This window comes from Paramisgurnus dabryanus, chromosome 9 (genome assembly GCF_030506205.2).
Source record: "Paramisgurnus dabryanus chromosome 9, PD_genome_1.1, whole genome shotgun sequence".
In the NCBI taxonomy this organism is placed as follows: domain Eukaryota; kingdom Metazoa; phylum Chordata; class Actinopteri; order Cypriniformes; family Cobitidae; genus Paramisgurnus; species Paramisgurnus dabryanus.
This window is the reverse complement of record NC_133345.1, coordinates 40,919,398-40,946,437: the sequence shown is the minus strand read 5'-3', so window position 1 is coordinate 40,946,437 and position 27,040 is coordinate 40,919,398. Positions and strand designations below refer to the sequence as shown.

Here is a 27,040-nt window from a genome sequence, read left to right as displayed (position 1 = left end):
AACCTATGTGTTGGAACAGTTAAAGTGACCTAGACATCTCAATCATTTTTCATGTTTCCATTGAGTTAAGGTTGACCAAACCCTTGGCGGTTGAAATTTGAAGAAGGGTTTATTCGAAACATCTCGGCACTTCCGAAACCTCCAGTCTTCCGTCAGCTTGACAACTGACGGATGCTCTTGTCAGAGAGGCAAATATACATTTTCACAGGAGAATGACAAAGCCACTATACGACATCTAGCTTTACAAATAAATAATACCTGGCTGTCACGTGTCAAGATTCTTGTAGTTTTGTTGTGTGAAACCATTTGTTTTAACTGCTGAAACAAATTGCTCTGTGTTAGACTGCATTTGCTGTGCTGTGGGTCAAATGCTTTGACAATGAAAAACAAAAATACGCTTTTCCCCTACTGGAAATCAAGCTACATAAACTAGACTGGTTTTACCTTATGGTGATCAGATGTCCCAGAGTCCCATTTTTCCTCCACAAAACCATAACAATAAAAATAATTTAAAAAGGTTTTGTCCCTGTTTTGAATTCATAGATATTAACTAAGGCTGTCAAACAATTATTTGTATACAAAATAAAAGTTTGGGTTTGAATAATATATGTGTGTGTGCTGTGTATAATTATTACCTGTATAAATACACACACATTCATGAAGGTTAAAGAAAAAATTACATGTAAATATATATTTATTTATATTTTTATATATTTTATATAAATAAAAATAAATTATATATAAATAAAATTTTTCTTAAATACTAAAATACCCGCCATACTTAGATGTGTATGTATTTATATGTACAAAATAATAACATACAGTACACTCACACATATATTACACAAACACAAACTTTTATTTTGTATTTGATTAATCACGATTAATTGTTTGATAGCTCTAATAATAACAAATAAGATTTTAATTATACTTTGACCAATGAACTAGGATATTCACGCGCTTTTCGTTTTAAAATCTAGACACCTTAATTTACATGGTTTGTAGTTTCAAAAGAGTTGTGGCATATAGTCTGGACCAGTTTTAAATATTTCAGGCCAGGAGCTGCTTTTTCGCTTCTACCTTAAACAAACAAACAAAAACAAACTGAAGATGTTTCAAAGATTGGATGGCTTTCATACATAAACAGTTCTTCCTCCCAAATCCAGTTATTTTTTTATTCCCGGTTGACTGATGGACCCAATTCCTGGAAGTTGTGTTGCTGTCGGGCATCTATTGGAGCTTGCTGTTTTTACAAGTGCTATTTAGTTTTGTTTGCAATATGGATCTGTTGGTTAGTAAACAGACTGTGGGCAGTTCATGACCAAAAAAGTATTTTGTTTGTATTTGTAGTATTTGGTAGTTGACCAGCTGGAACACTAGCTGATGGTCAACCTTGTAGACCATCTTAGTTAACCTAGTCAGAGCTTGTAATTGTACAGTATATGCTGCTGAGGACTTGTTTGAAGTGGTTGACTCTTATCCAAACGCTGTTCAGACTGGTTGGCCAGCTTGAGTGTGTTAGTATGACCTGCTTTTCCATCCACATTATCCTACAGGCTGCAATCAAAGATGTTATTGACTTCACAAGAGAAGTGAATGTGAAGTGTTAAACATTGTCTTTGTGGTTCAAAAGCAGCGATTGGGTCAGAACAGGGTCATATGTTTCACTCCAGATGATGCAGTCAGCACCGTTGTCTCCTCCGGATCACCACACTCCAGCAGTTTAGGGGTCACATAGGAAACGATGGGGAGTTAGAACAAAGCTGTCACATAATGTGTGTATGGGCATATTTATCCATGCCACGAAGACCCAGTATTTTTCGGCGGGATGCGTCTTGTCTTGTGCAGTCCTTAGGTTGTCATTGACTTGTAACACCTCTGAGCTGGAGTGGGGGGCGTGAGGAGGGTTGCCGTGCTCACGGCGAGACTGACGGATCTCAACGTGCCTCTCAGATGTCTGATTCCTCTGACATTATCAAGCTGCTTAATCATAAAACACTCACCATTCCCCCATACCGAGACTACACTGTACCTCCAACAAGGAGCGCAGCACCAGATACATCATATCTCTGCATATGCTACAGTAACTCTCAGCTGTTTCAAACACACAGCGTTGGGCTCCCCGCTAAATCTGCGCTTGCTAAACAGCTCGGTGTGATCACATGTGATAATAATAGATAGAAAAGCACGTTCATAAGAAGTTGCAGAGAAGAACGTCGTAAAAATGTGTTTAAAAGTCATAAACGTGTGTGGGCAACAGTAATTACATCTAACACACTGCTCGAATTCCCAACTGTAATTGGGTGGAATGAGAAATTAGCCTATATGTGACACCACCTCGTGAAACCCCAACTAAAGGCGCATAATCTCATTTTGACATTTAGAGCATCAAAGTAGTCATAATAAAAAAATTAAAATATGCAAATCGTGTTGTATATTGCTGTAAATGATGGGTTTCAAACTAAGCCTTCAAGATACAATACTCAAACTTTTATTTATGACATGAAAAATACTGAAATTATTAATTTTATTGACATTCTGCGCAAAATTCCTGAACTTGGCTTGCTAAAACATTGATTTTGATCGTATTTGTATTCACTTCAGGCACAGAAACACATAATGATTCTTGGATTATTCAGTTCAGGAGCCTCTTTTCTATCGTGAAAACGGACCTTATGTGACCCTGGACCACAAAACCCTTCGTAAGGGTCAAATTGAGATTTACACATAACCGAAAGCCAAGTAAATAAGTTTTCCATTGATGTACAGTATGTTTTTTCAGGATAGGACAATATTTGGCTGAGATGTGATTAAAACATCTGGAATCAGAGGGTGCAAAAAATGTAAATATTGAGAAAAATGGATTTAAAGGGACACTGTACTTAAAAAAAAAAAATGCTCATTTTCCAGCTCCCCTAGAGTTAAAAATTTGATTTTTATCGTTTTGGAATCCATTCAGCTGATCTTCGGGTCTGGCGCTAGCACTTTGAATCTGATTAGACCAGTGTTTCTCCAACTTTTTCAGCCCAAGGACCACTTTATCTTCCAATTTTTTTCTGAGGACCACCTAACAGAATACCACTGTAAGACGCCCCCAAAAAAAGAAGTTTAATATGCAACTGTTTCAACTCAAAAACTAATTTTTTAAACACAAATGCAATGCTATGTTATGAAATTATGAATTTTATTTCATTTGAACAAGTAAATGTGAAATGAGTTACAGCTTAATATGAACAACAAACTGCACATATGAAAAAAAACTGCAATTAAACATAATGTAACAGCCTAGGTCCCACTTAATGTCATTCCAAAGAGCCATTAGTTTAAAACTGAGGTGGTGGGTATATAAAGTCTATGGTTGTAACTATGGTAACAATAAAATGCTGAAAAAAATGTTCCCCTTAATGTCCAAAATCACTGAAATTATAGGGATTTTACTAGTACATTACAAAACTAATAGATCTGTGGATTTTAGCTGCTTTCGGTTGATGCTTGATCTTTTCTTTTGACTCCTCTTTGGTTTAGCCCCGATCCATTTTTACGTTATTAAAACAGAATGCAAGAACTGATATCACAGTTTTGCAAGTGCATTAAAAATCTACTTAAATAAGTGACGATTGTATAAACACTTGCCTAGTTTAGGTCATCTTTTGGCGGACCACACTTTGAGAATTACTGTATTAGACCATTAGCATTGTGCTAAAAATAACCACAAAGTTTCTAGATTTTTCCTATTTAAAACTTGACTCTTCTGTAGTTACATCGTGAACTAAGACCGACAGAAAATTAAAAGTTGCATTTTTCTAGGCAGATATGGCTAGGAACTATACTCTCATTCTGGCGTAATAATCAACAACTTTGCTGATGTGACATGTCTGCAGGAAAAAAAATCTTAGTATTTTTGTCTTGTTTTAAGTAAAAATATAAAAAAATTCTTAAATTAAGATGCTTTTTCTTGCTGAGCAAAACGACCCAAGAAAACAAGTCTAGTTTATAGACCAAAAATATCAAATTAAAGTGATTTTGTGCATAAAACAAGCAACAAAAAAAACAACACTTTTTTCTTAAACACTAAATTCAAGAAAATATCAAGAATAATTTGATTACCCCATTGGTAGATTTTTTTGCTTGTTTTATGCACAAAACCACTTAAATTTTGATATTTTTGGTCTTAAAACTAGACTTTTTTTGTTGGGTCATTTTGCTCATCAAGAAAAAGCATCTGATATTTTTATTTGAAAATATTTTTTTTTGCAGTCTAGGCCAGTTTTTGGCCAATTTCTGCTGCACACTCACAAAAATAAAGTTTTGACATTTACACTAGGAAACTGACAAAATATCTTCATGATGTTTACATAATATACTAATGATTTTGCATAAAAGAAAAATTGATAATTTTGACCAATGCAATGTCTTTTTTTGCTATTTCTACAAATATACCCGTGCAACTTACAACTGATTTTGTGATCCAGGGGTCACATACAGTATATCAAATCGCACAAGCTACAACACACATGAATAATGTTCCTGTTTCTCAGTTTGTTAGCATTACAAGGGTTTTGAGTTTGATTTTCAGGGAATACACATATTAAAAAAGTGAATGCACTGTAAGTCGCTTTGTATAAAAGCGCCTGTCGACTGTATAAACGTATAAATTCAAAATGTGATGAAGCAGAAGCAACAGCCATCTAATGTAAACAATGGACTTTTATTTAAAACGAAAGAAAAGGCACTTTTCAAACAGCTATCTTTACTGAAACTCAAGTATGACACCAAATGCTTTCATATATACAACAAAACCTCCCAGCCAGGCATGGAGAAACATGGTTGCATCTGTTGAGTTCACTTCTGGTATTTTCAAGCTCATGTCACTGTCCTTACATAAACTGTCAAGAGCCGGCTGTCTAACTGTCCTCAGACACCAGATCTCAGCGTACTCATTATAATTACAGTGTGGGCCAGTGGTGAGACCTTGTTTAAGGTGATGTCTGTACAGGGTGTACCTGCTCAAACTGAGCTGAACAATACAACAGCAGTGAACCTCGGCACTCTGTCGTAATTGCTTTCTCAACTGTTGGCCTTATACAAAGGTACCATGATGTGCATTCAAACATGTCACAGCTTATCTGTAAAATTGTGTACCGCCAGGAGCGCTCCCTGTTTAATAGTGAAGCATCGAACGCTTGATTAAACTCTCAAAGGCATTCACTAGGCAGGAAAAGCGACGCCTCGGGCGAGGTTTTTCTCGCTTGAAGGAATGCCACTTGTTATTGGGGCTTTCGTTAAGTTTGAAAGAGGGGTGCTTTTGATGGTCGGTCATCTTTGTGTCATTCGGCCAATAAATTGTAAAAATAAGAAAGCTAAACTTGAACGAGCACTCCGCTGTCTTACTCTGTTAGTTTTGATTCATGAGAATGTGATACAGGGCTGTGGGTTGTGTAGTATTCTTAGGGTGTTTTTTTTAAGAAATAGTTTGTCCAAAACTACACATGGTTTTCCTTCTATTGCACTCAAAAAAATTGTTTGGTCAAATATGGACAAACCCAACACTTGGGTTAATTTCAATCCAAATTATGGGTTGTTTTAACCTAAAGTTCAGTCAAATATCGACAAAGCCTACACTTGGGTTCATTTCAATCCAAATGCTGGGTTGTTTTAACCTATAGTTGTGTAAAATATCAACAAACCCTACACTTGGGTTCATTTCAATCCAAATGCTGGGTTGTTTTAACCCATAGTTTGGTCAAATATGGACAAACCCAACACTTGGGTTCATTTCAATCCAAATGCTGGGTTGTTTTAACACAAAGTTTGGGTCATACATGGACAAACCCAACAATTGGGTTCATTTCAATCCAAATGCTGGGTTGTTTTAACCTATAGTTGGGTAAAATATCGACAAACCCTACACTTGGGTTAATTTTAATCCAAATGCTGGGTTGTTTTAACCCATAGTTTGGTCAAATATGGACAAACCCAACACTTGGGTTTATTTCAATCCAAATGCTGGGTTGTTTTAACCCAAAGTTGGGTCATACATGGACAAACCCAACACTTGGGTTCATTTCAATCCAAATGCTGGGTTGTTTTAACCTATAGTTGGGTAAAATATCGACAAACCCTACACTTGGGTTAATTTCAACATATAGTTACAGTAGCGTTCTTTAAAATATACAGCTTAGCTGGCTAAATCATGGATAAAAGTAACCACCTGGATAAAAACTAATGCAAACACATGGAAATAATCATGACATTAACCGTTTGGGTTGAATTTATCTGCGTGTATTTTTGTGTAACTGTCTGATGTACTACTAATAATAGCGTCCTGTTAGCCTTGACAAAAACTTAGGTTCCTGCTTTTGTTTCTCTGCCAACGCAGCGTCTAGTCAGCTTATTAATTATGTAATGATAATATGAAGGACACAACTCCATGGATTTTTGCTGAATAATCGGTCTACTTCTAGATGTTTCAGCCAAAATACTGGCTTGTTTAAATAGTTGGGTAAAAACAACCCAGCATAGAGCTATTTATAACTCAACAGCTGGGTTTGTACATTTTTTAGTGTGTGTAATAAAATAAAAAGGTTAGCAGAATACCCTACTGTAAAATCAAGCTAAGACCAGCATAAGCTGGTGAGCTTTATGTTAGCTGGTTTTGCTGGTGTAGCAAGCTGGTCTGTGTTTTGGTCACTGGTCTAGCTGGACTTCGCTGGTTAGGCTGGAAACCAGCTACTGCCACCTTAAACCAGCTATTAGCTTATGCTGGTCGTAACTGGATTTTTCAGTAGGGTATTGTTTTCAATACCATGAAAGTGAATAGCGATCAAAAGCGATAAAATGAATTCAATGCCGAGCACCGCCAGGTTTGACATCAGTGATACCAAACAAAATTCAACCACACATGACATACTAAGTGTGAATATGGCCACAAGTCATATTGGCTGCTTTTATAGTTTATTTCTTAGTTTTATTTTTTTCATTATTTCTTGGTGTTTTACAGACTGGACAGCCCCGGGTCACCATTCGCTTTCATTTACATTAATTTGTTTAGCAGTAGCCTTTCTCAATAGAGAATTACAAATGAGGGACAATTTAGCATTTTGCCTGAAGAGCAGTCAATTAGCACAGGATACAAAGCAACGTTTATTTGTATTGTATTTATATGTAGGAGTAGTTTTGAAGGGAGGTGAGAAGTGCATAAAAAGAAAAGATACGTTTTTTTTCTTTTTCTTCAAACTGTTAACATTGTTAAACAACTTTCATTCTATTAAAGAGAAGAGTGCGAACATCTTAACATCTCAATATGTGTTAGCTGAAAGCGAGATATTCATATGACAGGGAGTAAATGATGAGAGAATTGTAATTTTCAGGTGAATCATTCTTTAAGACCGTACACATTTGTTTAACTTCAAGGATTGAGATTACAGTAGGAAGTGTTTGATGCTTCTGCCAAGCAACAAATTATTCCAGTTTTTTCCCTTGAACATTACAGGAGAGGGATCAGCAGCTCTGTCCTTTATCTGTGCTGTATTTCTGATTAATGTTTAAATCCAGAGAGTGTTTTATTTCCCACCGGAGAGCCTGAGACTGCACACATTACTGTACTCCTTCTTCCTAAGGAAGCAATGCTTTTTCTGGCCACTTGATAATTTCTAAATGCTGAAATATATCATATGCTTCAACTACCAAAACTAGGTTATAGACCTATATTTCTGCTGCTTGAGGTGATGTTACTTACAGAAGCTAAACCAGAAGGATCATAGCATTCTTACTCCACTTTTCTGTCAAATTTAATCTAAACACTTTACAAATTGAGAAGCATGTACTTGAAAATTACGGGATGTGGGATGAATAAAATCTACTTCCTTTAGACTTATCATTAAAAATGCTATATTTGTTAAAAATGTATTTAGTAAAAGGATAAGAAAATAAAGTTGTTTTCCTTTGAATGAATGAAAAATAAAATGTATCGTGGTATTTATCAAAGTACCATCATACATTATTACACAGTGGCTGTAGGCTAATGTTATGTTGCTATTGTTATAAAAGTCTTGCATTTTCCACTAAACGTTTTCTCGACTTCCTTGACATTTTCGGTGAGTTTTTAACCCTGTGAAATTATTAAAGTAGTTTTGATATGCAATTACATTACGGTTTGTTTTATAACACACTTTTGAATGCAGTCAGACATTGTAAAGCAGTACGAATGCATTGTGCCTTAGGGCTGGCATATAGAGCAACTAAAACCTTTGAACTGTGTTATGCGACTTATATTATCACAAAAAAAGGCAAGACATACTTTGTATACAGATTATGAAAAGATAGAAAACAATGAAGTACTGTATGTTTGCAAAAGTGCAAAGATTGATGTGCTGTAAAAACAGCATGTGTCCTCATCCTGGAAACTCACAGCACTCCATATTCTGTATCCCGGTGTGTGAAATCTCATATTGTCACAGTACGAACTGAAGTACCTATTTATCAACACTTGAAATGGTACATTACATATACTGTAGTATGTGTGGGTGCAGTATACATACTACATCTGTCATGTGACCCTGTGTTCATTGACCTATTATGTACATTTACAAACAACAACCGTGAATTAATTCATTTAATTGAATCAGTTTGTTTAGGTATTCTTACAGAAGTACAATGTGAGGAATACATTTCTTTGTACACATCACTTAATTTTTGTAAAGACCCACCCTGCTCACATGCAGTTTTATTGTGTTTTTTATTTATTAGTGTTTTGAATTCAGCTCCTGTGCTCTCATGGGATTGAAAAGTGGGCATCTGATGCATACATTTCTAGCCTATTGTTTTTGCATTGAGGTTTGGATATACTTTATGCATACTGATTTTTGCATATATATAATATAGAAGTAGGCAATTTCGGAGACATGATAAAAAGACAATATCTGCAGTGATGTGGGTCCCCAAATCAGAGTTAAGATGCACTGAGCGAGAGAATGCAACCACATTAATTTGTATGTTTTTGCCCTATTTTTAATTTTAGAGGACAGAAGTAGTGTTACATTTACAGTAACATACATTTACACTCATTCATTTTAGTCTTTGACATGACCATAGTCAGAATTTAAAATATCAAGGTTCACAGGATGTTCCTAATATTATGTCAAATGATTTTATGTAGAAAACAGTAAATCACAAAAATGACTTTAGCTGGGTTTTCACAGACTGGGTCACATCTACTGTATACTGTTACAGATTATTGCTACTTTTTGCAACAAAAATAACCATCAGCTTGGGGTCATGTGTCCAAATCGAGGGCCAACCTTCCGATCTCTCTGGTGATGCCAATACGGAAATTATTTAAACTGCAATTCATCGATTGGCTGTTAGGGGCTATGTTTACAGCCTGGTACAAAAATAGTTTTTGGTCTGTATAGCTAATTTTGCCCTTTATAAAAACTGTGATTTTTTTGTAACTCATCCGTTTAAATGATATTAAGCTTTAAAGTTCTGCATAATTAAGGGCGTGGTCACTTGAGTGACGGTTGTACAGCCACTGCTGTCACTAAAGTTTCAGCAACCAGCCACCTCAGCTTCACCCACGTCCCGCCTCTTTAACCATTTTCGGATGGAAGTGATACAGTACATGGTGATTCACGGCCAAGATGGCGACGGCAGGCACCGCCTACTATTGGCTTCAAAACAATCTTTAGAAACCTATTGGTGACGTCACGGACACTACGTCCATATTTTTTTACAGTCTATGGTCGAAATTGAAAGACTGAATCCTTCAAAAGATGCAGACATTAAAGGTTTGCTATCCAAGCCCACAAAGGTCGAATCGAAATAAGATGATGGAGCCAACAGAGGATTTCTTACTTGCATCACCAGCTGTTTCTATTAGTTACATATGATATTAGTAGCATTGTATAAAAACAATTAAAGTCTATAAGATGTGTGCGTGTAATGAGATGTTTTTCCCTCTGTCTGTCTAGTCAAAAAGTCATACTGTTGACATGCAAAATCGAAATCAGTTTATTGTAACGTCAGAAAATAATCCCCAATTACGCAAGGCCCGGCCAAGCTAAACAGATCTGTAAATAATTCACCGAAGAAGATATTGACTGCTGGCATCACGGGGAACATATGGGGTGAGTGGGAGTGTTTGTGCTGCGGAGAGCTCTTTAAATCTCAAAGGCCCACAGTCGGCCAAGAGACGGTTGGGGAAATAGCGTGTTTACAATAGAGCACTGGTTTACATAAAGATACTCAACTGTTGACAGAGGGGATGCGTTGAAAACTGCTGACTAACAAATTGCCCTTTTCTGTGTCATACTTTGCTACATGAAACAAATGAGGGGCTCTTCCATGGACTGCATAAAACAACGGACATAGGGTCTGTGACATCATTCAAAGGTTTCTGAAAAGCATTTTGAAAAGCAATCCAAAAACTGTTTGGAGCAGACCATCGCCATCTTGGCATCGCGTCACTCCCGGATGACCATAAATGGGCAAAGGGGCAGAGCGTGAGTGGAGCTAAGATGCCTGGTGGCGGAAACTATGCCCGTCTAGCTCGACACTATGGCACCTGTCACTCAACTGGCCACGCCCTTAATTATGCAGAACTGTTTACTTTCGCATCTAAAACTACACAGAAAACACAACCGCGGAACTTTCCTCTTCCTTTCCAATGCGCCTCCTCTTTTTTCGTCTGGTTACGGTGCTACCGCACCTGGAAAAAATAACTTTTTGCACCGCATACGTGATGCATGTCTACATTCAAAACAGCGTATTTGTGTGCGGAAAAGATGCGAAATGTGAACCGCCCCTAAAGCTAAATCCACCCCCTTACAGTTGGAAAAATTTGCTATATAGATGGTTTCATCGGACACACTTGCGGTGACGCGATTACGTGTCTGCTCGGAACTTTACTTCCGGTTTCTGTTTGTTTAATGGTCTGACTAGTTGCTAAACTGAACTTTTGAATGAATACCTCGTCGAAAATAACAAATGTTTTGGTTTCCTAGGTAATATACGTATTGTTTATTTTGCTTGTTATATAAATAAAGTATTTTAAAAGGACTTTAAGGCTTCAGTCACACCAAAAGCGCTTTAAACGCTTGCAAACGCAAGGCGCGACGCACTGCCTTTTTTAAAAAAAGGGCAGTGCGACGCGGCTTTTCATATTGCTAAGCAACCACCGAGTCAGCTGTCTTGTCAATCAAATATTGAAGCGTGAGCGCTCTTTTGCTGTTAACTGTCATATCAGCAGAAACTTTAAAAAGAGGACGCTTGCTCTGACCTTGTTTGAGGATGAGAGGTGCACAAACACGCAGGAGAGAGTGAGCGAGTGGAGTCCGGTTCTTCAAAGCAACTGTAAACTTCCCTCACCACAACGTAAGGCCCGCCTCTCCCCTCATTCGATTGGACAATGGAAAGACACGAATGACGTCGGGCGCTTCTCCGCTCTCAGCGCTCCTTCAAAAACGCGTGCGCGGCAGGCGGCAAAAAACCGCAAGGCGCTCGGCGCTCATAAACAGCGCGCAAACGCGCCCTGCCCATAGAATATCATTCAAAAAAGGTGCCTGCAACTGCCATAAACGCTATTGGTATGACTGGCCCCTAATGTTATTTATTCTTAGCGGAGTTTACCGGAAGTTACGTGTTTTCCACGAAAGCCGCTTTTTTATGTTGTTGCTGCTGAAACCGTTTATAAACCATATTTTTCTGCTGTAAAGTTGGGCTTTTTAACATAGGGGGGCCTCTGGGATTGACTCACTTTTGGGGCTTGCCTCTAGTGGCCAGTTGATGAATTGCAGTTTAAGTCACTTCAGTGTTGGATTCAAGAGAGAGACCGTAAGGTTGCCGCTTGGGCTCTTCTCTTCTTCTTCTGTAACAATGTCGAGGGTTCAAGTCAAGGATAGATGTCATTTCATATAGTGTTTTGTAAAGTCACTCATGGGTTCTAGCAAATGCATCTTACCACCAAGCACTTTATTTATATATATATATATATATATATATGTAAAGCCATATAAAGATATTGCAACTACAAAGACAGCAGCATTTCTCATTTAATACAATGCAGTATTACAGAAAGGTCATAGGTTCAAACTCCACACATATACTGTGTATATACATTAATACACTGTGTCACTTTAGATAAAAGCATCTGCCAAAGCGTTTGACCTAACAACCACTAAGAAACTACACAGTAACATTTATCATGTAAATGATGCAATAAGAATGACTATATAATGCATTGTATGCACAGGACTGGCTTCAAGTAAAGTATTTTATTTACAAATATTGTTGTGATGAATATCGCATAGGCAATACAGTATCTTGCACTTTTCCTCTCTTTCTTTTGCCAGCGATCATATATCCCCTCTTGAGAATGTAACACTTTCCTGTGGGCGATACGGCAACAGACTGTGATGTATAAGAAATGTGTTTTTTGTCCTGAAAAGATACAGGTTGTACAGGAGACAGTTTTTTTAAGTGCCTGGCTACCCGTATACTGACACCTGGGCGAAATACAGCTCGAGACAGGGACGATGCTGCAGCCCGCATGAGGGGATTTATTATGCATGCAGCACACAGCATAAATAATAGAGCCGGAGCTTATATAGCTCACTCCCAAGCCGCTACAAATGACTAGGTTATGCTTGAACTCTGCGCCCACAGGTCCTTCATCTCTTCTTTTTCTCTGTTGTCTAAATCCGCTCCTGCACAAAAACAACAGCATCTGCTGGATTTAGTCGAGGCGTGACAGGGAGTATTCAGCCGTGATGGTATCATAAACATCATTTCCCTTACAAAGGTGTAATTCAGACATACAAGTTGTTGATAAAGCGACAATGTTAGATTAACATATGATGATATTTATTTTGATATGTACTATGGTACTGGATGATTGCTTTGTTCATGTGCCTTATGTACCAATGGGTACTCCCAGAAATGTCATTTGCCATGGTGTTGCCATGGTGCACATCGAGGCCCAAATAATTTTCATCTATTTTTGGCAGAGGTTTCTTTCAGGGTCCTTAGTTAACTTCAAATTCAAGGACCTTTCAAGGACTTTCCAGGTCCAATGCCCTCAAAATCAAGAACTAAATGTGGGGACGCATTTCAAGTAAGAGCAAGGTTACATTGTGTTACCTTTAAAGATACATTTTTACAGTTCCCTTTCGAGGGAACTTGCGCTGTGTCACTGTGGTGACACTTTGGGGACGCCTCCAGGGGTAAGTGCGTCTGAATGTGTATATTAAATTCAACCAATTGTGAGGCTTGACGACACAGACAGAGTGACGCGGGAGCCATGAAAGTATAACGCTATCTGAAATATTGACAAAGACGGCATTACAGGATGCAGGAAGTATGGCAAGGGAGACGCAGCGTCTCGTTCCCTTCTCAGGGAACAACAGTTACGTAACCAGAGATGTTTTCGTGTGTCAAACACAACTATGCAACAAAAAAGCATTTTGGTATGAATCAACATTCGTTTATTAGCTTATACAGAAGATATAAGCATCTAAAGCGAACAGTTTAGAACGTGTCTAGAATTTTAATGATATATTTTCTTATACTTCACAGGGAATAATATGGATTTTTTTTTCTTGCATAAAATAGATTCAAGCACTTTCAATGACCTGTATCTATGCATGTATATTTTCAAAAATTTCCCAGGGCCTTGAATGTTAAGGACCTGTGGGAACTCTGTTTTTAAATTGTGTTTTCAGTGTATATTATGGGATGCTGGAAGTTAACTTATGGTCGTGTTTTTTTTTAAACAATTCATAAAATGAGCAAGTGTAGACGATTTTGTATTTATAATTGTAAAAACTCAATTATTCAGCAGAGATATGCAGTATGTTATAAATGCTATATTGTTACTAAAAAACCTACACGTTCTGTCTATTACGTTGCAAAATATAAAATAATACATTACCTATTTTTTATTATTGTTTAAAAAGGCTTTAGGTTTAAGGTTTGAGGTAGGGTTTATAGGGAAATTATACAGCAATTTTTATTATTAAGTTTTGTAGCTTTAAAAACTTTATAATGCTATGATTAAATGTTGCAAATATGTCTACACTGTAAGCTTCAGCATCTATTTAAAATTTACAAAAAAATATGTTTTGTGTTTTTAAAAGTTATGTGTTAATACTCCATATTAACAGTGAAAACAGGTTGGTTATTAACATCACCAAATCAACATTTGCATAAATTATCTTGTAACTCATGTGACAAAACAACTCACAAACAAAACAACAGCATGTTCAATTTTTTATTTGACCTTTTAGTGTTTTTTGTTTCAGAAATAAGCTCTCAATTCAAGCGTAATATCGTTGTTTATTTTAAAGATTTGCAAATCATGTTTCTTTTTTTTCCTTGTGACCCCAGAGAGCGAAGAGTTCGGCCCAGTATTCGTTCAGGAACCCGATGACGCAATCTTCGCCCTGGGCTCAGACGATAAGAAAGTGATAATGAATTGCGAAGCCAGAGGAAATCCTGCTCCTACCTACAGGTACGGTTTTCTCGTCTCATTAACATGGATAAGATTTTATTAAATGGATAATAAATGACATTTAATTTCTCCAGAGCTTTACCTTGAATCCTTATTATCCTGTCTGGGTGGCATTTCTGTTAGACTAATGCTAATTTGACACAGATGTTGTACTTTTCCACTGTGAATTACTAATTAAAATTAATATGACATGGTAGAATCATAGTTTCACTAGTTTGAACCGTATGTATGTGCTAGAATCAGCATTTTACTCCTCAACCCGTACTGTTGGATCAGAGAAGTCTTAACCTTTAGAAAGCAGACAGCAATTGATCGATGGATTTGATTCCACCTGGAGGAATCACTTATCCTCCATAAGCATAAATAAATAAAGGTGTTGCCGAGGTTGAATGATCCGCCATGTGACTGTGTTCCCAGACACTAATGTGGTTTGACGTCCGGTCCGTAATTTAGATCGATATTCCTGTCTGAGCTATTTAGACACATCAGTCTATGTGCTAACAAGCTATTCAGTGGTGATCATGTGATAACTTCTGTATATATTAAATCTAGTTTCATGGTTAGAGGTAGCTATACTTTTGCAGGTTTATTCCCCTAAACACATTGTTTGTTAGAGCAACTAGACAAGTCATAAATCTATGTTCAGTCTGTTGCCTGATTAATGATGACGGGCAGAATGTTTTCGCCAAACCTGTACACACTTCACGCCTTTCCTCGTACATCATCTGTTTGATCTTTGCTAATTGTATTGTATTTACAGCTGGCTGATAAATGGATCGAATGTGGATGTAGAAGCAGATTTCCGCTACAGTTTGATTGACGGAAACTTGATAATACACAACGCAAGCGAGGCCATTGATTATGGGAGATACCAGTGCAGAGCAGAGAACAGCATCGGCATCGTCCTAAGCAGAGATGCCCTCCTGCAGTTTGCTTGTAAGTACTGGATGTTATTTGCCATTTCTCTTTATGCATCTCAGGCCACATCCACATGCCAGTGCTTTCCCTTATTCTATTTTTTAGTCATCCCAAAAAATGTGTAAGATGTGAACAATTTGCAGGAACAATATGCCAAAGGGGCGTGTCATAGTGAGAATGCGTTTAGGGTTGCCAACTGTCCTGTATTTACCGAGACGTCTATAGAGGACGAAGAGTGCAAAAATTATAAATAAATAAATACAAGTACAAAGAAATATATAAAACAAACATAAATAAATAAATACAAAAATAAATATGCAGAGAAATATAAAAAACAAACATAAATGAGTATTTGCAAATTTTTGTATTAAAATATTTTTAAAACTTTTATTTATTTCTGTATTTAATTATACATTTTTATTTATTCTTTTATTCATTTCCACATTTATGTATTTATTAATGTATTTATGTGAACATTTTATTATTTTTTTACATTTATTTATTTCTACATTTATTTATTTAAACGTTTATTTATTTCTACATTTATTTGTTCCACATGTATTTATTTATACATGTATTTATTTCCACACGTATTTATTTCTACATTTCTGTGTCTAATATGTTAATGAGGAGGGGGCGTGTTTTTCTTCAGCCGTAGCAATGGAGCACAGAGTGGCAATGCTACAGTAGTGTATACACGTGTTCTGAGGCCACAACAGTCACATCTTTTGTGTGGACGTGATTTTGAGTGTAGTGCAAGTGAAATTAATGTTGAGAGAGGTTGGCGAAATGGCAAAAATCACAGTTTAAGTAATATCACTGTTTCTATATGTATTTACAGGATAAGCATGCATATTCTTTACCCCGAACATCGCGTTATAAACATCCGTTCGGGATTCTTGCACACATTACAGAAACCGCATCTTTAACAGGTCTGGTAACAGACAGTGAGACACAATAGGGTGTGCACATGAAATACACTGATCATATTTAATAAACGCCATATGCAGCTGATAGATCATTGATAGAGCTTGATGTCAACGAGGTTTGTGTACGATAAGGAGATAAACCACACGCACTTTCACTGATGCCCACAAGCATGTTGAATATTGCGTTTGAAATGCGACTTTAAATCACTTTAACATTTGCGTTTCTTAATTTTGTATGAACAACGCGTGATGTAATCATTCATATGCCTGAGATGTGGGCTCAGTCTACTCTTCCAACGTGCCCCTCTCAAACACCAGCACAAGTTGAAACACACGGCTCGTCCAGTCGGACACCTCGCTCCTATCAGCAGGCAATGGTCATTGCTTTCTGTCCTTAACACATCATAATAAAGTTATGGCAAAATGCAGGCGTATGTAAAGGCAAGCAAATAGGCATAGAATATAAAGGCAACAATTCACGTTAAGTGTTCTCCAATAGTAAAACATTATAAAGACACTGCATTACGCGGAGTAAGACAGTGATATTAAAAGACAAAATTCAGTACACGCCTTAAAAATAAAGCATAAAATGTACAGGCAATAGCTGAGACCGGAATATGAGAGCGACTTGTGATTTTCACAAGTTTCACAAAATGCCTTCCAGGAAAATTTTCTTCTAAAAATATATCAACATACAAATATATCAAATGAAAGAACATACCCTGTTTCAAACAAACAAATAAAAACGGGGAAAAAAAATCATCACATCTTCATTTGTTCTCCTTTTATAACTCATTAAATATGGGTAGGTTTCTTCAAAAATACAAAGTTTTGAGCAAAAAGCTGAAATACTTGCATTTTTGCAGGGAATTTTGTAAGACATAACATTCAGAATGATTATCAAAACATACACAGAGTTTAAAATTTGTAAAATCAGCTTTTGCTTCAGTTTTTTATAAATCTCATCAGGAAAGCATCATTGGCAGGAAAATGTTTTCTCTTAATTGACGATATACTGTAACTCGTCAATGGTGGGAAAAGAGTTAAATATATTTTTAAAATGTTAGTTATATTTAGTCTAAACCTTTATATATTAACATATATTTCTAAATGTAGCTATTTCAGTGCAACAAATACATTTCTAATTTTACAAACCAGACTGCAAATAATTTTTCCTGGCCAAAATATAAAAAGTTTGTAAAGTATGTTTGAAATATAAAATTTTATTAAGTATATTTTTGCTATTTTCAAACCTGTTACGTTTATAAATACTTTGTTTATATATTTTAATGTAATGTAGCAAATATATTTGGCTGTTTTGTATATTCTGAAATATATTTAAAACTAAATTTGAAAATATATATTTTTTGCGGTATGGAGGATCACGTCACTTGAGAATGATCATACAATTACAGACCCTCTAAAGTAAAATCAGTATGCGTAAGCTGTCATGTAAAATTATTTCATATTTTCTTTGTTTATTTTGCTATTTGTGCATGTATAAGATTGGCATAGTTACAAAGCTCAGTCTCAATTCTAAAGGGATCGCTGATTCAGACCTGCCTAATAAAACATCTCAATCTGCTTTGCTAGGACGTTCTCCCTCTTCTGTTTCATAGCCTGTAAGTGTATTTTCAATATTTGTTAAAGTATTTGATGTTGACTCTGCAAAACTACATCTTAGAAAATATATGTAATTTTTAGTTTGTCACAAAATAAGATTAACATGAAGAGGATAATGTTTTTTTACCCTTAGTGCATGAAATGTTTTGTCCTAGATAGTAATGGTAATGGTAATGGTTCAATTAAAGGACTGTGGGAAAGTACCTGCTGTATAGATGGTTTCATCGGACGCACGTGATACACGTCTGGATCCGAACCTTACTTCCGGTTTCGTTTTTTTAATGGTCTGACTAGTTGCTAAACTGATCTCTTGAACAAATGCCTCGTCGAAAATAACAAATGTTTTGGTTTCCTAGGTAATCTATGTGTTGTTTTGTTTGCTTGTTATATAAATAAACTATGTTTAAAGAATTTGTTGTTATTTATTATTAGCGGAGTTTACCGGAAGTTACGTGCGGACCGCGACAGCGGCTTGTTTATGTTGTTACCGCTGAAACGGTTTATATAAACAAACTATTAATAAACCTTACACAAGTTCCCAAGGCATAAAAGTTTTAAATTAATATTTAATTAGGGATTAGCTATCTTTTTTACAAATGGCTTAAAACAATGCACTGTATAAACAAAACCATACCCGGCAGGCTACCATTTGTCCCTTATTTCAGTATGACAAAGTTTGCAACCCTAGACACCTGTGTAATTGCAACAAGTTACCCTTCAGCTCTTTGACATAAGGGTTTTATATACAGATCAACATTCACAACCGGAAATGTGTGCAAACTGGAATAACGCAGAGATCAGGGAGCCCCTCAATTTTCGTGCTAAAACTGAGATCGATTGCCAGCTTTATAGAACAGCGTGCGTCATGTGCAAGTTCATGATCAGATCAGAAATATAAATGCAAATGTGTGGATTCACACATAAATAGGGGATGATAAGCAAACTTACACACCTCTCTGTATTTTCCGTTATCTGTTAGAGAAAATGGCTAAATTATATGGATTGGCTGTACACACGAAGACGCAAGGGTCTCCATTTTATTCACTTTGGGACCCAGTTTAAAAAAATTGCAGATTCAGGCTCCCAAAATGCCTGATTCGTCTGGATAAAATGCTGATTCAATATAAATTTGTATGTATACAGCTTACTTTGCTGTCACCACTTCAGTCAGTGGTCAAGTTTGGCATGAAGGGTAAATAAATTTAAGTCAACCCCATTATGCTTAGTTGACTTTCTTAAAATCAGGCCTGTGGGTTGTCTCCATTAGTTAGGGGAGTGCCCTTAACGCCTTAGCTCACAAACCCATAGCTAATAGCTTTTTTTCTTACTACCATTCTTTTGGCTTCCTTTCAAAACATCACTGCAAACCAAACCAAGCATACAGCACAGTGCTAGAGGCACAGAAAACACATTGTTAGTCTTGCTTACTGTTTCCCCAAAAGCAATGGCCATAGTAGCCTTATTGGCGTACTCGACGGGATTTTGTACTTTACTATTCACTGCCCCCAGTGCTCTGTAGAAAAACGAACACTTGGTATACATACGATGTTACATTATTACCTGCAATGAAAGCTTTCTAGCTACAGTATGATATTCTGTACCTCACAGTCTGTTATTTTAAAATAACCTATGTAGACTTCATGTACACTCACCTATACACGGCAAATAGACTCTTCTGATTTATTACGTTTTTTTGCGTCCTAGAAAAAAAATATTCTGTGAATGAGATCATGAAATTGTCCGGTCTTTTCTTTAAAGCTCCATATGGGCTGCCAACACGTATGAACACAGTGTTCTGTCTTTTTCCTTCACCCTTCTCTCTCGTCTGGTTATGACCTTGGTCAGCACATTGTGGCCTATTCTGAAGGGCTTTCGGAGAGACAAAGAAAGTCTCTCAGCAGCAGACATTGAGATGCAGAGCTTTCCCCAGACCTCTGCATAACAAATGGCCACCATTTATCACCCTGTTGGACACCCAAGGATCTTTCAGTCTTGTTGGCGTGGGGCATGAGCCTGATTTGGTGCTTCATTTCTTTTCAGCAAGAAGTAACATTAAAATAAATTAACTGTTGGAGGTGTGGAGTAGAAGGCAGTGCACTTGACAATGACATCTATTAGTTGTCGGGTTCGAACATGGGTTCGTTCCAATTTTTTATCTTTCTCCTTTTCTTTCTTGTCTGTCTCTTATATCCTCTAAATAAAAGATCAAAAACCATTGCTTAAATCCTTGTTCTTAAAACCATGCTAGAAATGTCTAGCTCTTTTATTTTCAGGAATGACCAGGAACGGCTTTACTGAATATTTGGTGTTTTTCAATTAAAAGTGGCCATTCATAAAAATCTGTTTCTGAAATGCACTCAGAAGCCACATGAGCTGACTTTTACTGGCAGCTACCGCTGCGCAATTTCAAAAATGAATGCTTTCCTGCATGGGGTGTGTCAGTAGAGGTCTTTTAAAATGCGAACAGCTCTTCTCGCCAGAAAGCGAGCTGTAGGGTTACATTTAGCTTGGATCTCTTTGTTTGCCGTCTTTGATTAGGAAAGCCACACATGAGTTTCCAAGAAATGGTCAACTCTGTCATTTAAGAGAGGTTTGGTTTTTCTGCATGGCCATGGATGTGACAGCCCCCTCTTGGCAGACCCCTAAAAAAAGCTTTGCCAAGGAAACCAGTTGGTGTGCAGACAGTATTCTCATCTCTCTGGAAACGTATATATTTATTTAAAAAGGGAGAGAAATAAATCTTTAGTCTGTATTCCTTTCACAGTTTTGGGGTATTGTGCTCCCCAACATTCTCTGTTGGGCCTGCTTTCTGTTTCTTTGTTTTGAAAAGCAGAACTACCTGCTTCAATCTAGATACCTGGCCAGGCTTTGAAGTCTCTTTGCAAGTCCCTTCTGAGATTTAGGTCTATCTCAACAGATGAGTGAGGAAATGTAAGTTTCATGGCTCAGCTGTGGATATGTACAACAGATGCTTCTGTTTGTGGACAACTTCACTTTTTTGACCACAGAAAATAGAAACTTTCTGAACTGTGTCTACATGATGTGGAAGAGACTGCAGTATGACTACTTTATTAAGGATTTGCAAGCCCTAGTGTGCTGCCTCGCTATGTGTTGTCCACATTTATCTAGGCGATAACCTTTTGAGGGCAACATTCATACCAAAATGGAACCTAATATGTAACTCTGTTAACAGTCTCACCTCACAAATGAGATACTTAAAGCTGACTTGTTAATTGCTAATGGCCAAGCAGACAACTGTAGTAAATACTGTAACATAAGGAATAATTTAAGACGGGCTGTTGAATTATTCGAAAATAATACAAAATACATGTGGTAAGGCAACTAGGGCTGCATAACATCTGATAACAACTAATCGTTTGCAGAATAAAAGTTTTTGTTTACAACATATATGTGTGTGTACTGTGTATAATAATTATATATATATATAAAAACATACACATGCATCTATAATTTAAGGAAAAAATATATGTATATATTAAGTATTCATATTTATATATAATATAAATTATGTATGAACACTCATTTATTATTTTATGTCCACTCCAAATTAAAACAGTATGTTGTGCTTTTCGCAAAATTAAGAAAATAAACATGATGCACGATTTGTTCTCATTTCATCAGTGAAATCCTTTCAGAAACGCGTTTGAAAAAAAAACTGTAACTTAACGAATCCTTGTCATAGAAACAAAAGATAAATGTCTACATAATGCTTGGAATGTCTGCTTTTAAATGATGTAAATGAGATCGAAAACAGATATTGTCATTAGGTGTAAACTTTATGAGAAGGAGGCAAGTTTGTGAATTTATATATACACCTAATTATTATACACAGTACACACACATATATGATGTAAACAAAAACTTTTATTCTGCAAAGTTGCGATTAGTTGATTAGTTGCAATTAGTTGTTATGCAGCCCTAAAGGCAACTTGACGCGAAGCATGTGTGCATTATTTTCAAATAATTTAAAGGACTGGAGGAAATTGTTCCACTTATACCATTGTATAACCACAGCTTAGGTGTGCGTTTATCGAAAAACAATGCATACTCGTGGAACATTTCTCAACCACAATAAAGCATTCAACAGCACTGTGGTATAAATATAAATTCTTTATTCTGATTGGTTGAGATATTATTTTTTTGCAAAACGAACACCTGACCTGTCAAATGTCTTAACATAACCACTAGAGCAATGTTTGCGGTCACTGTGCTATAAGAGGAATAATTGACTACAGTCCTTTGAATTATTTGAAAATAGTGCACTCCGGAGTGCACACTCCGCTTCACGTTGTGCTGCATTACTACCTTGCGTAACACACAAATATTAAGTACATTATTACTCAGATAGACCTATTTTGTTTTGATAGTAGTTTGTAATAAATACAGTATGTTTATAACTATAAATAGTATTTACTGAGCTCATTGCTGTTTGGGATTGCTCCAGTATGGAAGAGATTGGGCATATGAAACAAAGGTAAAAAAAAAATATTGTCTAGATAGGGAGCTCACAAGAATTTGAAACAGAGCCTTTATGATATTTTAATTTTTTATTACCAAAATAACAAGATTTTTAATTCTTAGTGCTGAGGTTCTTAAGGGATGCACATACATTTGAAAATTGCTGTCTGTTTTGTTCACCAAGTAACATTCTGGTACAGTATGCAAATGCAAAAGCAGTGTATTGAGATGTACGTGTTTGAGCAGTTTGAGCAGAACTTTATCTTACTTCCCAATCTCCCTCATTGTTGAGAACAGATGAACATCATTTTACCATACAAAGGTTTCAATTTACTATGCAAAATGAGCGGTCAGGAAAATACGAGATGATTACTGGGATCTGACGAAAGCAAGTCAACAAATTTTTATCTTTCTATCTAAACGTCTATCAAGGGTTTCCATTTCATGACGCTCACATAAAAAACCCATCGCATAGTTTTTGACAGTTGCGTAAATTATATGAATTTTACCAGGCTGCCTTCACAATTTATTGCCCGCGCTACATAAGTACGGGAAGAGAGAAATAAAAATGAAAAAAATAAAATCTTGTTACATGTCACCCTACTCATGTTTCATGACCCTAGCTGTCTGCAGATATATCATTTATCACATCTCGCCCCTCGTCCGCGTAGGAACAACAAAAGAAAATCTATTTTCCCATTTAGACTACAGCGGAGTGCATTGATTAGTTATAATTCATATGTCTGGAGTGAATTGATGCGGGGCAGGGATAAGACTCTCGTATGGAGAACAAGAAGGCAGCTGTGACAGGCGTTGATAAATCAATAATCCGCACTGTTACAATGGGATTCTGCTGAGCCTCTCCATTGCCGCTCTCTTGTGACAGTTTGTTAAAGGAGATCACCTTCCTAAGGCCATACATTACACAGCACACACCCATCCTTCTTTTCAGCCCTGAGCAGCCGTGGAGCCGCTAAGCACAGACCGACATTTGGCACATTTTAGTGATGTGGCTTACCAACCACCCGTTTCACATAAATAAGATATAAACTATTGAATCGCTCTATCTTTTACTTTATTTTTTTCTTTTGCACAGTCCCAGAAGGGCGTCTCTCCTACCCGCACTGGATCTTTTCATTTTTCATGGAGAAAAGAAACTTTGATCTTTTTCTCTTTCATTGTGAGCAGCACCCTGAAGATCTGAAAGTTAAAGACAGGTGCTGCGTCTGTTGATGGTTCCTTAAGCTTCTGCTGCTTTGGAGCAAATCAAGAGATTGCTGATGATCACAAATAGTCAAGAATACTTTTTAAAGGAAAACACCACCGTTTTCAATATTTTACTATGTTCTTACCTCAACTAAGACGAATGAATACATCCCTATCTTTTTTCAAAGCGTGCACTTAATCTTTGTTTAGCGCATTGTGAATGTGTTAGCATTTAGCCTAGCCCCATTCATTCCTTAGGATCCAAACAGGGATTAATTTAACACTTTCATGTTTTCCTTATTTAAAGACTGTTACATGAGTATTTACACGAGTAAGTATGGTGGCACAAAATAAAACATGGTGATTTTTTAAGCAGATAAACAATGAGAACTATATTGTATGGCGGAAGAGCACTTAGTTTGCATCACTTTGAGTATGCACATACATAAAAGTGTGCATAAAAGTATAATTCGCAGTGGGGGCGTTAATCCAACGTTTAGGAATCGAGCCGGCAATAAAAAGAAAGAAGAAGAAGAAACTGCTGCTGTTGGTGAGTTGTCTGACGATAGTTATATGGCGAAAGGAAAAGCAAGGACGTCTTTGTTTGGACAGACGATGAGGTAGAATTGTCACTCAAAGTAACGAACGATTACAAGGTGGCCATTGAAAATGTTGACTTCGTGGCTCTCCATAGCACTCTGTGGTGCATGAAATGCGACAGAATAACAGCTTTTCTGTAGTGGTGAGTGTTAAGCCATTATAATTGAAAGGGTTGCAGGCTTATTTTTTGTAGGGTGATTGTACAGTATTGATGCACGACCATTTGACTGTGCAGAACAGATGTGAACAAAAGTGCTCTGTTTTGGGAATAAAAATAAATACAGAATGTAGGAGTTTTTGTCCAAATACATCATGAACAGCACAGTTGGAATGTGGAAAACATTCAAATAGAAGGCAAAAATAAAACATGTTGCCAAAAAAGATTAGGGCAAATAAAATAATAAGGTCAACATATAAAACCTGTATTTTGGTCATTTTTCCTTTTAAGAGTCTGCCCAAAAATTGTTGGTTGGGAAGATTAGGTTAAGGGTTACTTTTCTATGTAACCCTTGTCATGTCATGGTATGTGATTAATTATTTATAAAACTATTTATTTAACTTTTCATAGTTTTTGCAAATGCACTGCTTTCACATTCTCATTGATAACAGTGACCTGGGTGTTTTTGTTAACTTGATATATTGCTAGCTTTATTTATTTTATCTATACACATCTATTTATCATGTCTGGGCAGATGTCAAGGTTGTGCTTTTCAAATCATATGTTCCACCAGAAAACATAACGTATAGCCATCTTTCAGCTGTCAAATATTGTAACAGACAGGTGCAAAGATCAGCCATTGTTCAGCAGAAGTCATTTACGCTGCATTGATGTGTCAAAAACAGCCGTGCTTGCAGTCCAGATATTTTAAACCTGTCAGTGAGGGAAAACTAGCTGCTGTGTTTGCTTTGATTTGAAAATATATCATTTCCGTAGATGGAAAGTAACATGTAATGAAAATTGTAGTGTTGAAAATGTATTTGAAAGTTGATTATCCTGTTTTATGTTATTTGTATTCCTTATTGAAATACAGTATAACATCCTGTCCTGCCTTATTGTAAAAATGAGTACAGTGCTTACACTGAAAAAAAAAATCCTTTCAATTTACGTAATTTTAATGTGTACATCGGTCCCACATAATCCGATTGTGTTAAACCAACATAATTTTCCTCATTTAATTTTTATGTGTCAGACCAAAACATTTTAATTGTTTCAAGTAGTCTAATATAAATATGTTGACTCAAAGTGCTATTTCTCTTTACTATAACACATTTATTTTGTAATGTTTAAGTAATTTTATTATGTAAGGGGACTAGATTTTCATCTGTAATTCCAACATGCTTTTTTAATGCTTATATTATGGGATTATGTAACTCTAAAGCAATTTCATTATGTTTCTGGCACCAGAATAATCATCCATAATTATCCAAATGTTATTTATTTCTTTTTTAAATACAAAATACATTTGCATTGGCATAAAAAGCAAAGAGTTTTAAACAAAAGTTTAGTGATATTGAGGCAAACCACTGCTTTCAGATCATCAATTCATTTAAATCACTACACATTAATTCAACAACAGTCAATAACTATTACAACAATCAGCACATGCAGTACATACAAAGGGGCAATTTCCCAAACAGGTTGTAGATTAATCCATGACTAGGCCCTAGTTATATTAGGATATTTTTTACAAAAAAAGTTTACAAACAAACCTATCTTACAAAAACAACACTGGAGTACATCTTGAGACAAAACAATGGCACTGATATATGTCAAGATATGTCAGTGCAATATGTTTTCAAATTAAGGCATTGCAAAAGTCCGGGACTAGAAAAAGCCCCATCTGTAAAACTGACCCAAATGTTTAAAATAGTTACTATCACAGTAGATTTAGAAGTGCTAAAGCACAAACACTTGCATTCCAAAGAGACATGCAAAACAGTAAGTACTATTATTTTTTAAATGGATTTACAAACTGGAATATATCAATCCTTCAGAAAGTCAGAGCTACAGCATTTGTATAAACTGATAATCAAAGATTCAACAAAAACAAAATACAACAACCATTTCCAAAATCAACTCTGAGCAGCAAACGGTTAATGTTTTAATAAGAAAAAACACTTAAAACAGATAAATAGAAAGAACATAAATGAGCAGCACAGTCTTTCTGATCCTTTCACTGAAAGAAACTGTTCGTTAAAGTTACGCTCAATGCAGTTCCATTAAAATCTTTTGGATTTCTTCAAAAATAAAGCAGCGATCAGGATAGCTCAGGTTTAAGGCATACATCAGCTCAAACAACATGGCACGATGTTGCAACACCTTCATGCCTTTCAGGACTATACAAAGATCCTCTTCTTCATCACAAGAAGCATGTTGTTTGAGAGCACAAATCCCAACAGTGGTGTCTTCAAATGACCACACTGATGCTGACTTCATCCATGCCCTGTACAAAACAGACAAATGTAGTTAAAGAAACAGAAAAAAAGTTACTGTTACAATAAAAGTGTCATTGGAAATTAGTACAATGCAAACACATATAAATGTAAGTATACAGACCCATGTGCATTGCCACAGCATATTACAATTGGTTACAAATATATGTGTTACAAAGCAAGGCAGCTGCACTGTCCACTGCTCCAGGTGTGTGTGCGCGTTTACTACACTGGAATGAGTTAAATAAAGAGGCCACATTTCGAGTGTGTGCTACCATACCTGACAATCACAGCAAAAGTGAATTCTCATTTTCTCACTGTCATGTTGTTATAAACCTGTATAAAT

At 36.3% G+C, this 27,040-nt stretch overlaps 1 protein-coding gene across 2 annotated transcripts in view; it reads left to right on the top strand.

Moving 5' to 3' along the window:
* cntn5 (contactin 5) overlaps positions 1 to 27,040 on the top strand; it is a 286,113-nt gene that overhangs the window by 145,726 nt on the left and 113,347 nt on the right. For both annotated transcript variants that reach the window (XM_073815840.1, XM_073815839.1), the window contains exons 4-5: positions 14,383 to 14,506; positions 15,267 to 15,442. In XM_073815840.1, coding sequence (XP_073671941.1) covers positions 14,383 to 14,506; positions 15,267 to 15,442 — 300 coding nt within the window. The remainder of the gene's footprint in view (positions 1 to 14,382; positions 14,507 to 15,266; positions 15,443 to 27,040) is intronic.